General features: G+C 40.7%; 1 protein-coding gene across 3 annotated transcripts in view; it reads left to right on the forward strand.

Annotated features, from left to right (window-relative positions):
• Fkbp15 (FKBP prolyl isomerase 15) overlaps positions 1–13,823 on the forward strand; it is a 64,769-nt gene that overhangs the window by 5,866 nt on the left and 45,080 nt on the right. For 2 of the 3 annotated variants that reach the window (XM_029563758.1, XM_029563757.1), the window contains exons 2-7: positions 2,335–2,450; positions 6,315–6,356; positions 6,467–6,551; positions 7,107–7,176; positions 12,350–12,424; positions 12,736–12,834. In XM_029563758.1, coding sequence (XP_029419618.1) covers positions 2,335–2,450; positions 6,315–6,356; positions 6,467–6,551; positions 7,107–7,176; positions 12,350–12,424; positions 12,736–12,834 — 487 coding nt within the window. The remainder of the gene's footprint in view (positions 1–2,334; positions 2,451–6,314; positions 6,357–6,466; positions 6,552–7,106; positions 7,177–12,349; positions 12,425–12,735; positions 12,835–13,823) is intronic. The other variant, XM_008833521.3, reaches the window with a different exon arrangement.

Here is a 13,823-nt window from a genome sequence, read left to right on the forward strand (position 1 = left end):
TATATTATTTTTGGTCTTTTTGAGACAGGGTCTCCCTGTAGCCCCAACTGTCTTGGAACTCACTATGTAGACCAGGCTGGCCTTGAATTCACAAAGATCCGCCTGCCTCTGCCTCCCAAGTGCCAGGATTAAAGGCATGCGCCACCACACCTGGCTATAAATTATATTTTTAAAAGTCAAAAGAGTTGAGTTATTAAAAATTTCAGGGTTACACACCCCAACTAAGAATTCCTCTGGAGAAGAGGAGCTCAGAGCTAGACTGGACTTAGAGTTAATTATTGTTAATTTGTGTTGCTAAAACAGAATACAACAGACTGAGTAATTAATAAAAAAAAAAGAAATTTAGGGCTAGAGATGTAGCTCATTTAGTGGAATACAGTGCTGACCCTTTGTATATCTCATAATTTGTAATTTTGTTACTTAATATCTAATACCCTCATTTGACTATAAACTCCCTGAAAAATAGAATACATCTTGTAGAATTTGGGCTTTTAAAACTTTTACATTTATTATTATTTATGTGTGTACCCATGTATACCTAGCATTTAGTATAGTGTCTGCTCTCTCTCTCTCTCTCTCTCTCTCTCTCTCTCTCTCTCTCTTTTTTGAGATCGGGTCTTACTATGTAGCACTGGATGGTTTGGAACCTACTTGTAGACCAGACTAGAATGAAACTCACAGAGATCTGCCTGCCTCTGCCTACCTCCTGAGTGCTGAGATTAAAGGCATGCACAACCACACCTGGATTGACACATTATTTCTTGAGCTTTAGGAAAATCTTCTAACTTAGATTAGGGGAACTTCCTGGAACAGCAGGAGCAGGAAGAATGTTTCAGGCAAAAGGAATAGCCTGTCCAAAGGCTAGAGATTAAAAATGTCTTACTTTGGACTAGAGATATGGCTTAGTGATCCAGTCCTTGCCTGTTGCCCATGAGGCCCTGGGTTCAATCCCCAGCATCATACCTCCTCCATAAAAATGATCTCTCGCTTTGTGTAAGAGATGAAAAGCTCCTTAGAGGAGCTGTAACATACAGTTGGAGGTGATGAGTGGCCAAGCACAAAGCTGGGGGAATAAGGAGAGACGAGACCTTGAAGGGCCTTCTAAAGTTATCTTGGGGAGTTTGAACTTCTAAAACTTCTACATTTATTATTATTAATTATTATTATTGTGTATCTATGTGTGTGTGCACATGCAAGCCCACACGCACACATGAATGACGACACACATGCACCACATACATATGTGGTGGTCAGTGGGCAACTTCTAGGAGTCAGTTCTCTCCTTACACCATTTGGGTCCCAGGGATTGAACTCAGGTCATCAGGCTTGGTGACAAGTACCTTTACTTGCTGAGCCATTTCACTAGCCTGAGTTTGGATTAAAAAAATTTTTAAATTTATTTTTAGTTTATGTGTTTGAGTGTTTTGCCTACATGTATGTAAGTGCATCACATTCATGCAGTGCCCATGGAGATCAGAAGAGGGCATCAGATCCCCTGGAACTGAGTTATCAACAGTTATTAGCCACTATGTGGGTGCTGGGAACTAAACCCCAGTCCTCTGAAAGAGCATCCAGTGCTCTTAACCACTGAGCCATCTCTCCAGCACCCTCCCCGAGTTTGGATTTTTATCTTGCTAATATTGAGGAGTCATCAAGAATAATCACTGGGCCAGGCATATTCGCACACACCTTTAATCCCAACACTCAGGAGGCAAAGGCAGGAAGATCTCTGTGAGTTTGAGGATAGCCTGCTCAACAGTGCATTCCATACGAGCTAGTGCTATGTAGTGAGACCCTGTCTCCCCAAAATGGATATAGCTCAGTGATAGAGTACTTGCTTAGCATGTACAAGACCCTAGACTCAATCCCCAGTACTGGAGAGAGAGAGAGAGAGAGAGAGAGAGAGAGAGAGAGAGAGAGAGAGAGAAGAGAGAAGAGAGGGAGAGAAAAGAAAGAGAGCGAAAGGGAGGGAGGGAAGAAAGGAAGGAAAGAAGGAATGAACGAATGAACTAGGTAACATAGGCAGAGAGGTGAATCAGGAGCTTGTTGAAGTAATGAATACTAGACAGAGGTGATGGCAGCATAAATTGAAGAAGTAGCAGTGAAGAGGGGGAACAGTGAATGCGTTTGAGAAATACTGGAAGTAAAATCAAATGGAGCTTGGGTTACACACACAATATTGATTTCAGAGAGCTTTAATTGCTATTGTGGTATTGAATGGTGAGATTTACAGTCAAAGAGATACTTGTTTAAAATTTCAGGTGAGCAACTTTTATAGTAATTCCAAGTTTGGGATATGCCAAATGAAATTCTATTTTTATTTTCTATTAACAGTGCCAGATTGGCCTCTCTTTTTGGACTGGATCAGGCAACTACAGGCCATGGAAATGAATTCTTCCAGTACACAGCCCCAAAGCAGCCTAAGAAAGGCCACGGAACAGCAGCAACAGGTAAGTTAAGAGGCATTAGGATTGTGTCTTAACAGGTTGATTGAAATGGCCAGTGACCTTCCAGAAGTGACATGTTGTGATGGTTAATATTGCCAACCTGATAGGCTCTCGAATCACCTAGGAGACAGATGCTGGGCATATCTGTGAGGGATTTCCTAGATTGGGTTAACTGAGATAGGAGGGCCCACACTAAATGTGAGTGGCACCATCCTGTGGACTAGGATCCAGGCCTGAATGAAAAGGAAAAGGTGAACAGAGCACCAGCATTCCTTGCTCTCTGCTTCCTGACTGCAACTGCAAAATGACCAGCCTCCTCAAAGCTCCTACTCCTACTCCTACTCCTCCACCATGGTGGACTGTATACTCAAACCATGAGCCAAAATAAACCCTTCCTTAAGGTGCTTTTGTCAGGCATTTTGTTACAGCAGCACATAAAGTAACTAATACACATGCCGAGTTGCCCATCCTCCTCCAGTCAGCCTAAGCTCATCTCCAGTGGTTGTTGCCTTTCGAAGCGCTCAGATCCTGAGTTCTAGCAGCTGATAGGAAAGATGGCAGACAAGTTCTTCTGCCCTTTGTCTCTAAAACTGCAAGGGCACTCTAAGTGCATCCTGTCGAGTGCTCTGTTAAGTCCTGTGCCAGCATCTTGAAGGACACAGGAATCATTTGGTAAATGAACACCAACTGAAAAAAGGGAGAGGATGAGAGGCTAGTAGCTCCAGAATGCCTGCTGTGTGTCTTGGGTGCTTTTCATTCTCAGAGCAACATTGTGAAGTTGGTGACATGACCAGTCTTTGGAGGCTTCAAGAAGTTCAGGGATTTGATCAAAGTTGAAGGTAGTAGCAGAATTGGGATTTGAACCCTAATATAACTGACTCCACAGTTTTATTCCTTTCTCTACATTTTGCTGTTTTGGGACAAGAGGCTGAAGAGGAGAAAGTGATTGATGGCCATAGCCCTGAGAAGAGCAGGTGGTGAGGGTCATCAAATTAAATTAAATTAAATTAAATTAAATGAAGGATGAAGTGTTGAGTGCCTTTTATGTGGTAGGTACAGTGCTGGTTGGCACTGAGGGTATTTACAGGGCTATTTAGAGAGTGGTTGTAGCAGACCTCTCATGTATGGCCATGTAAACTGAAGACGCAGACTACTCCTGTTCTTTCCTCTGGACTCTGCTCACCCAGCATACTTCTGTGACCCTAGTTGTATGCAGGGTTTTCCTCCTACTCTAAGCAATTCTCCAGTTGATACCAATTGAGTATCCTATAATTCAATTTAATTCTAAAGTTATCTACCTAAACATAATGTCAAATCCCTCAGATTGAGAGCTTTTTTCCATAGTTCTTCACTTATTAATCAGAAGCAAATCACAAGTCAGCCACCTGTACTTCTGACTGACCAGGTATAAACCAAGGTGAGGGAGGGATCCTTGACACCCTCCCTTGGGATCAGTTAATTGACTGGAATTTTCCGTAGAACTCAGGGTAGCTTTTTTTGTTGTTTTTGTCTTTTTGAGACAGGGTCTCACTATGTAGCTCTGGCTGGCCTGGAATTTGCTATATAGAGCAAACTGGCCTTGAACTCACAGAGATCCACTTGCCTCTGCCTCCCAAATGCTAGGATTAAAGGTATGCACCACCTCACCTGACTGGTAGCTTTTTAAAAAAAAGTTTTCTGGTTTGCTATAAAAGATTTTAAAAAGATACAGATGAACAGCTGTATGAATAGATGAATAGGGGAAGATGAGTGAGGTCAAGAGGCTTCTGCACTCTCTGGGTACACTGCCCTCCCAGCACTTCCATATGTTCTACAGCCTGGAAGCTCTTCGTATCTTGTGGTTCAAGAGTTTTTTTTTTTGTTTTGTTTTGGTTTTTAAATTTTTTAATAACTACATGATTAGAAGAAGCATTTCATTATAGCTTTAACATATTCAGTAACATACTCCAAGAGTACATCTCCTCACAAGTGGCTGTAAGTTTCTAGGTTCACAGCTGAATTAATACAGCTATATAATATTGAACTCAGTATAAGCCCTGTAAGACATAAAATTGAGTTTTTAACCTTTAAAAAAGATCTCCATTTCATTTTAGAATATATTGTTCCTTGCAGAAAGACTCATTGTTTTTGCTACTAACACTGAGATGTTGGCGCATACATCTCTAATCTGTATGTATCTGATTATTACTAGTCATAATCAGTTGCACTGGGATCCTTGGCACCTGTGTATGTCTATAAAGTCATCAGGTAGATTTCAATGGTAATGTTTATCACCTCTACTAATTAACATGACATAAATTTCCATACTTCCTCAAATATAATATATATTTTTTAAATTTGTTGATTTTTTCTTGTGTGTGTGTATGTGTATATCACACAGAACATCCCAAACCATCTTATTCAACTATACACCCACTTCCCAGATGGCACCCTCCCATAGCCGCCCTCCCCCCAGTAGAGCCCTTGTACTCTGATATCCCTGCTACTGTCTGCTGTATTGTTGGCACCCCTGCATAGGCTCACTAGACTCACCAGATGGACAAGTAGTGGGTTCAAGAGTTTTTATACAGCCTGATCTGTGGCCCACCTTTCCTGGATATTGATGAGTGGAGCTAAAGTTATAACCTCTAATCTGTTGATCACTTTGTTTTTTTGGTGGCTGGCTCTATCAGTAGCAATGTTGAAAGACAAAATTACAGCAAACTTAAACCTTCTTAACTGACTTCATTTGCAATTGTGGTATCAGGTAGCACCACATTCTATCAGTGTGTTCATCTAGAGAGTGTGAATGTGTTTTTCACCACTGGATGTGATGCTGCAGGCCTGTAACCTCAGCACTCAGGAAATTGAGGGAGGAGCATTGTCAGTTCCAGGCAAGACTGAACTACAAAGCAGTTTCAAGCCAGCCTGGATTACAGAAATGGGACCCTGTCCCAAATACATAGGTAGACAAAACCAAACCCAAAACAACAACAAAAAAAATGCAAGTACCCTATTTTTAAAGTGCCCTTTAGTGTTCTTGTTGGATTTACGTAATAGGTCTAATTTAACTATTTTAAAGGCAAAAACCACGATTCTTACCTCAAAGAAGATAAGAGATAGTTTATTCTGAAGCCCAACATGAGTGATCATAGCCTGGGAACAAGGATTCAGGTCACCTCAGATTCCATGCTCTGATGTGCTGGTAACAGTTTGATGAAGTTTGATGGTAATAGAACAAAGAAAGTCATAAACCAAGGCACTTTTCAAATACATTGGTGGAAACATTTGGTAGGTGAGTTAAAGCAAAAGGGGGTGGGGTGGGGTGTCTGCTTTGGGCCTCAGATGCTATCTGATGACATTCTTAGCTTTATGGTTGGTAGAAACTGGTGGTCTGTTTAGTTAATACATTCCAAAAGGTTTTACCTGGTCATCCCAAGGGTGTTAGGTCAAACACAAGAGTGCACAAGGAATGGCCCTATTAAGTGGGCTGAAGATAGACAGCCCAGGATAAGTTGTAATTAGACCCTAGACCTGCAACATTCCAACCTCTCCACAATCACTGAAGTTCTGATCAGTTAATCACACTTACAGAAGGTTCGGTGTAAGATGTGGCTCTTTCCAGGAACTTTCACTCACACTACCATTCTAAAGTTCCTGCACCAGAAGTTAGAGAAGAGCGCTATTTTGATATAGCCTAACTCTCAGAATACTGGAGGGAGGAAAAAAAAGCTGGAGTGGGCCCTGCTTTCTAGACAGTGCTCTTGTCCAGCCCAGAACATTTGTTTCTGGTGTGTGGCATGAGAGCTGGAGTCGGTCTAGTCCTAGTCTTGCTACTGTCATTATGTAAAAGGCATCCACACTTAGAGCCTGTTTCCTCACCACCAGGCAAGATCATGGAGCTACTTTGTGAATCACATGAGGATAATGGTAAGGAAAGTGTTAGAATGCTAACTGTAAAGTGTAAAAAAGAATTTTGAGGCTAGTTTAGAGGTTAGAAATTAAAAAATGAATAACACCTTTGTTTTCTTCATCTTCAGGAAACCAGACAGCACCAAAACCAGCACCAACTACCACCGGCACGTCCTCAGTGCTGGTTGCAACTGCAGTTCACGCATACCGATAGTGAGTAGCTGAGAGAGAAAGCTTTCTGAGTTGGAAGGGAAGGAAAGGACCACTGTTCAGCTCCTGTCATTTCTCCAAAGCCTGTGTTCAGTACAGGCTAGTTACATAGCCCTACCTCTGATGAAGCAGAAGTAGCACTTAACATCTCTGTTGGTGATTTCTCCATGTAAAACTTGCAGAGCCATCATGTCTACTCTGTTTAAGTGTTTGTACCCTCAAGTGCTACCTTTTTAAGTTCTCAGAGAAAGCTACACCCTTGAGATATTGTGAATAATAGATATTTAAAGAATAAGGATGTTGTAAAGTGTGGGCCTTTAGTCCCAGCACTTCAGAGGCAGAGGCAGGTGGATCTCTGTGAGTTTGAGGCCAGTTAGAGCTACATAGTGAGACCTTGTCTCAAAAAATAAATGAATGAATAAATAAAAAATAAAAAGATTAAATACTGCTTATCTCTGTCTTTTTCTAGAGGCTAAATGACTAGATATGCTAGAAAAGAAAGCTGGCTCTGCATAGTTCAGAGGTGTACTGATACCTGTTGTTTTCTTGCTTCAATAGCATAAACAGTCAATATGTGAAGCAGGGCAAATTTGGAGCTGCTGTTCTGGGGAACCACACAGTCAGAGAGGTGAGACTTCCCATATCTGATGCATAAACAGGCATCCCAAGTATTATAATATCAGGGATCTGGTTCTTTTTCTGCTTGCTGAGTGTCTCATGTTTCAGAGGTCTAGAGTGATTGCTAATGCTGACTCTGAACGTGGAATATTAGGACACAGTAAGTGGCCACAGTTTGCTTACTGTTATACATTAAAACAAATGCAACCATTCAGAATATTTACGTTAGAAATCTCCTTTGTGATGTGGTCTTGATGTAAGAACTGGAAAACTTTAAACTATTTATCAAGAACATTCTGTTGTATAGAGAGTGAACATTGTACTGCTTAGCACATTATGTCCTTCATGCTGGTGTTAGTGACCAATGTTTATCCTTTGGAAGTTTGAGAATAAGACTGAGCAATTGATCACAGTACATTAGTTAGTGTGTGGGGGTTAGGGGAGTAGATGTAGTTAAAATATCAGAGGTTGACTTCCTTGAGTGGGTTGTGTCCAGCTTCAAATACTGCTCTACAATGTATTTGGCATTGTTAAGATAAATGTAAGAAATTTTAGCATTTCAGAGGTCCAAAGAACATGAGGTTCCAGCTCCTCTGAGACTCTCAGCAGAGAAAAAATTATTAGCTCATGGTAACTAATATAATAATGGACAGCACTGTAAAACAAACAAAAAACTTAGTTATAAGAAACTTGAAACACACATTAAAAAGCAAAACTTGAATATTAAGTGCACAGGTATTCATTACCAAGCTCAAACAGTTACTAATCTTCCATTCATGACCCCACACTCACCTCTTCTCCCACTCAGATTATTTTCAACAAATCTCCAACATAAAATTTCAGCTGTAAATACTTTACTATATAACTCTAATATTTAAAAACAAAACTCTCATGCCATTGTCACACCTTAAAAGCAATAATACCTATTTAAAAACATATTTATTATTTTCTATTTTATGTGTCTGAGTGTATTGCCTGCGTGCACATAAGTGCATCCATGTCCTACCTACAATGCCTGCAGAGTTCAGAAGAGGGTGTCAGATCCCCTGGAGCTAGAGTGACAGATGGTTGTTATCTGCCATGTGGGTGCTGGGAATCAAACCCAGGTCTTCTGCAAGAGCAGTCAGTGCTCTTAACTGTTGAGCCATCTCTCCAGCCCCCAAAGCAATAATATCTTTTTTAAAAAAATTTTTATTTTTATGTATATGTGTCTATCGCCTGAGTGTAGGTAAGTGCACCCATGTCATGCAATGCCGGCAGAGGACAGAAGAGGCTGTCAGATCCTCTGGAACTGGAGTTACAGACAGTTGTTAGATGCCATGTGGGTGCTGGGATTCGAACCTGGGTCTTCTGCAAGAACAGCCAGTGTTCTTAACCACTGAGCCATATCTCCAGCCCCAGCAATAATATCTTAATCTTTGTCACTACCTGTTAGTGTTCAATTTCCTTTCTCTGTTGTTTTTCTTTTTATACATCTGTTTGAATCAATATCTAATGAGGCAATACATTGTGTTGGTTGCTGTGTCCCTTAAATCTTTGATCCTCCTATCAGGAAGCAAATGATACCTGGCTGTCTCTTGATTTATATATTAGAAGTCCCTGATGGCTGTTATGTGGGCCTATTAATCCATTAGATATTATCATTTGGACTTTAGAACTCTAGTTTTGAGACCACCATGCTTGACTACCAGATAGGGTGTAGGTTGGAGAAGCAATTATAAAGAAGCAGATAAATTGCAGTAATTATATTTTAAGGTTCATTGTGAAACAAATTCAGTAGAGAGCAATAGAAATGATGAAAAGATGAACTAAAATTTCAGAGAAAGAAGCACCAATGAGACGACCGTTCTTTCCCTTGAGTGTTTTGCTGATTTTAGGTGTGGATAAGGCAGCAGCTATGACAGAGCAGAGGGACTACCAGAGAAGTAGAAATGACAAAACTGGAGAGTTTCAGAGTCTCCTAACACTAGATTGGTTTTCTCCTGTGGGTCATTTGCTGAATTCAGGGATGATGTGGAAGTCTAGGAACTATGTCAGAAATTCAGAGGAAACCTCTTGGACCTCATGGTGCACAGGAGAGACATTTCTTTAGGGACAGGTCCTGTAACAAGTAGCAACTGCCTTCTTGCTAGATTTTGAACCTCATGGGGAAGAGACTAAAGCACTTAGCTCAATGTCTCTGCTGTATAAAACTTTAAGAACTAAGGAATTAGAGACCTGGGCTTTCAATCAAAAGCCTGAGACAATCATGCCTAAGAATCAGGGCAACTCAGAGGTTGGCTGACTTTTTTTTTTTGAAACAGGGTCTCTCTGTAGCCCCAGCTGGCCTGGAACTCGCTATGTAGACCAGGCTGGCCTGTAACTCACAGAGATCCTCCTTCCTCTTCCTCCCAAGTGCTAGGATTAAAGGCATGTGCCACTACTCCCAGCTCAATTTTCTGACTCTTAATAAATGTCTATTCCTCCTACAACCAACCCAGTCAATAATTGAACTGAGGTAGTCAGCCTCTTAGTTTGTTTAACATGAAGAAGAAAATAATTTCCCATGTTAAAATCATGTATGAGTTCTCACAACCCCCCCGCCAATTGCTGAGAGTGAATTTTAAGTATTTGGATGGTTTGATTGTTTAATCATTGTATAGTGTATACACACACACACACACACACACACACACACACACACACACACGGAGCCATTTCTTGGTCTATGGGAGATCAGTTCTAGGATCCTCTCCTTCCCCACAGATAGGAAAATCTGTGGATGCTCAAGTTCCTTATATAAAATGGCATAGTACTATACTTCCACATAACGCATGCACAGCCTCCCATATACTTTAAATCATTTCTAGATTACTTATACTAATATGATGTAAATACTATGTAAATAATTGTTATAGTATTTATAGACTATAAGAAAAAAGTCTGTATATGTTCAGCACACAATTCTACCCCCCCCCAATACTTTTAATCCACAGTTGGTTAAATGCACAGAAGTAGAATCCATGCTCATAGAGACTGAATGTATTTTATATACAGTTTAACCTTTTAAGTACACAATCTAGTGGCTTTAATTACATTCCAAGTATTAAGTACCTATCACCACTATTCTCATCTTTTCCATAATACCAAAAGGAAACTAGCCATTTAGCAATGACCCCATTGCCCTTTCCCTTATTCCTACTTTGCCTCTAATTCATGATTTCTATGAACTTGCCTATTCTAGATACCTCACATAAGTGGAGTCATAATATTTGATTTTTGTGATTGGCTTCCTTTATTAGCCCAATACCTCAATGTTCATTTATGTTGTAGTATCTACCAATTTATCAGTACTTTTCTTGAATGAATAATATTCCACTGTGTGTGTATACACACCATATTTTGTTTATCTATTCTTCAGTAGATAAACATTTAATTCAGTCGATGAACATTGTTTCCATCTTGAGACCTTGTTTATATTGGGGTAGTGGACATTGATAAGTGTATGTTTGCGTTCCCACTTTCAGTTCTTTTGAATATAAACACATACTTCAGAGATCTTGAAGTTTGGTTCTAGACCACTGCAATAAAGCAAATGTTGCAACAAAGTGAGTCACGTGAATATAACCTATGTAAAGGCTATGTTTACGTAATCTTTATGTTTATATATGTAATCTATTACATATGTACTCTCGTTATACATTGTCTAAGAAAACATATATACCTTAATTCACTAAAATTACTTTATTGCTTAAAGAGACCAATGATCATCTCAGCCTCACTAAGTTGAAACCCTTTTGCTTGTGGAAGAACTTATCTTGTGAATGGCTGCTGAGAGCTGGGGTGGCTGTAACACTTTCTTAGAGTCCTGTGTATTATTATTATTATTATTATTATTATTATTAGTGCTCTGCTAAGTGCATTCTCTAGCCCTGTGCTGTGTTTCTAAGCCCCCATGTGGACTCCTATAGCAAGAAAAAAATACCCTTAAAAATGAAGGCAAAATAAATTTTCAGACACAAAAGCTGAGACAATCCATTGTCAGCAGATTCATGGTACAAGAACCACTGAAGGCAGTTTGTTAGGTTGAAAGAAATGTCCCTGCCCTCCAGAAGAAGTGCATTCTCTAGCCCTGTGCTGTGTTTCTAAGCCCCCATGTGGACTCCTATAGCAAGAAAAAAATACCCTTAAAAATGAAGGCAAAATAAATTTTCAGACACAAAAGCTGAGACAATCCATTGTCAGCAGATTCATGGTACAAGAACCACTGAAGGCAGTTTGTTAGGTTGAAAGAAATGTCCCTGCCCTCCAGAAGACACGGAGAAGGTTCCAGATACGCTGTTCATGATAGCTTCAAACAGCAGAATGGGTAGAGTACAGGTAAATGAAGTCACAAGACTTAGTCTTAATGTTAAATGAAAGAAGCAAGTCAAATTCACTATCTGCAATTCCATTATGTAAACTTAACTGCTGAAATTGATGAGGGATAGAGTCAAAACAGTGGTTAGCTAAGGGTAGGGAGGGATTGTTGATATAGGAAGAGGCATGTGGGAGAAATCTAGGGTGTGACAACCATTGGTTTTCTCAAGCTGGTTGAAGATCCATGTGATTTAGCATGTTTTTCCTCAAATAGAAAACGTTTTTTGTTTTTGTTTTTAATGTTGTACAATGCCTGTGGAGGTGAGAAGAGGGCATTGGATCCCCTGAAATGGACGTTATGGACAATTATTAGCCACCATGTGGGTTCTGGGAACCAAACCCAGGTCCTCTGCAAGAACAGTCAGTGCTTTTAACTGCTGAGCCACCTCTTCAGCCCGTTTTCTGCTTTTTTTTTGAGACAGAGTTTCATTATGGAACCCACGCTAACCTCAAATTCATGACAGGCCTCCTGCCTCAGCCTCTGAAGTGCTGGTATCACAGGCATGTACCTCCGCATCTGTCTTGTATTTTCTTTAAAGTACTCAGGCACTGTCTCTTAGTTGCCTTTCATGTGGATGGGAATGCCAACAAAATAAAGGTGTTCCTAACCACAGTTACCGAGTGAGGTCAAGAGAGAAACAGTGAAGTGGGCAGTGAAATGACAGCGTAGAAGTGAACAGTTTTGAGTTTCTTGCCGTGTGAAGCACAGCCTGATATCTTACTGCTGATCCTGTGTTGCCCTTTAACATCTCTTTTCTTTTTCTGCCCATTTTGTTTGAATACAGTATAGGATTCTTCTTTATATCAGCCAGCAGCAGCCAGTTACTGTTGCTAAGATTCATCCAAACTTTGAGCTAACGGTAAGGTTCCCCCATATTGAAATCTTTAGCCCCTTTGTGATAGGTTTGCAGGAGAGATGGGCCTGCATGTACCTAACACAAATGCAATCCTCTATTCAGGCCTGGGTATCAGTAAACCACCTTTCAGAAAGGTCTCTTGGATGCCTTTAGGAAAGGTGGGCTAATGGATGGAGGGAGGGAAGGAAGAAGAGAGGTTCCTGATACCTCTCTTGAGTCCACCCAAATCAGGTCCTTCTCTGTGAGTTGAGGCAGTCAGATTTGCCCACTATGCTTCTGTGCTTGAGTCACCCAAACATTTTTTCTTTTCCCAGGTCCGGCCCCAAAACTACAGCACCTTTTATGATGACCAAAGGCAAAACTGGTCCATCATGTTTGAGTCAGAGAAGGCTGCTGTGGAGTTCAGTAAACAGGTGAGTCTTCTTATTCTTTCCTGTGCAAAGCCAGAGCACTTGTTGGGGAGTCTCCCTTCATTTTAAGAAATGCATAGCAAAGCCATAACTGCTGCATTTTGTTTTCAGGAAAAGAATAGAAATTCTTACTGAAATTGCCTGATGAATTATTTAAAGAGAAAACTGACTAAATAAAAGCTTGTTTGATTAAAATACTTTTTGCTGGACTGGGGAGGATGGCTCAGTGGTTAAAGTGCTTGTTGTTGTGCAAGTGTGAGAACTGGAGTTTGTATCCCCAGCACTCATGTAAATGCTGGGCAGGCATGGTGGAGACAAATCTCTGGGGGCAAACTGACTACCTAAACTAGCGGAATCTGAGAGCTCCAGGTTCAGCGAGGGTCCCTGCCTCAGTAAATAAAGTGGAGAGCAATCAAGGAAGACATCTGATGTCAGCCTCTGTCCTCTGCATGCATGTACCTACACACCCATGTAGCCGCACACATGTGAACACACACATATATACATATGTAAAAACACCACACATATATACATATGCATAAAAGCCCATTGTTTTTTAAAAATCTTTTATATTTTATGTGTATGTGTGTATTGCCCGCATGTATATAAATGTACCTGTGTCATGCAATGCCTGCAGAGGACAGAAGAGGCTGTCAGATCCCCTGGAACTGGAGTTCCAGACAGTTGTTAGCCGCCATGTGGGTGCTGGGATTCGAACCTGGGTCTTCTGCAAGAGCAGTCAGTGCTCTTAACCACTGAGCCATCTCTCCAGCCCCCTTTTTAAAGTCTTTTTGAGACAGGGTCTCCCTGTAGCCCCAGCTGGCCTGGAACTCACTATGTAGACCGGCTGCCCTTGATCTCACTGAGATCCACCGGTCTCTGCCTCCTGAGTTCTGGGTTTAAAAGCAGGCACCACCAAACCTGACTCAAGCCCGCTGTTTTAGCTACACAATTATTTTAAAGATACATGAAATTTTTAAAAATAGTGTTGT

The sequence above is a fragment of the Nannospalax galili genome, unplaced genomic scaffold, assembly GCF_000622305.1.
Source record: "Nannospalax galili isolate Female #2095 unplaced genomic scaffold, S.galili_v1.0 scaffold34, whole genome shotgun sequence".
In the NCBI taxonomy this organism is placed as follows: Eukaryota; Metazoa; Chordata; class Mammalia; order Rodentia; family Spalacidae; genus Nannospalax; species Nannospalax galili.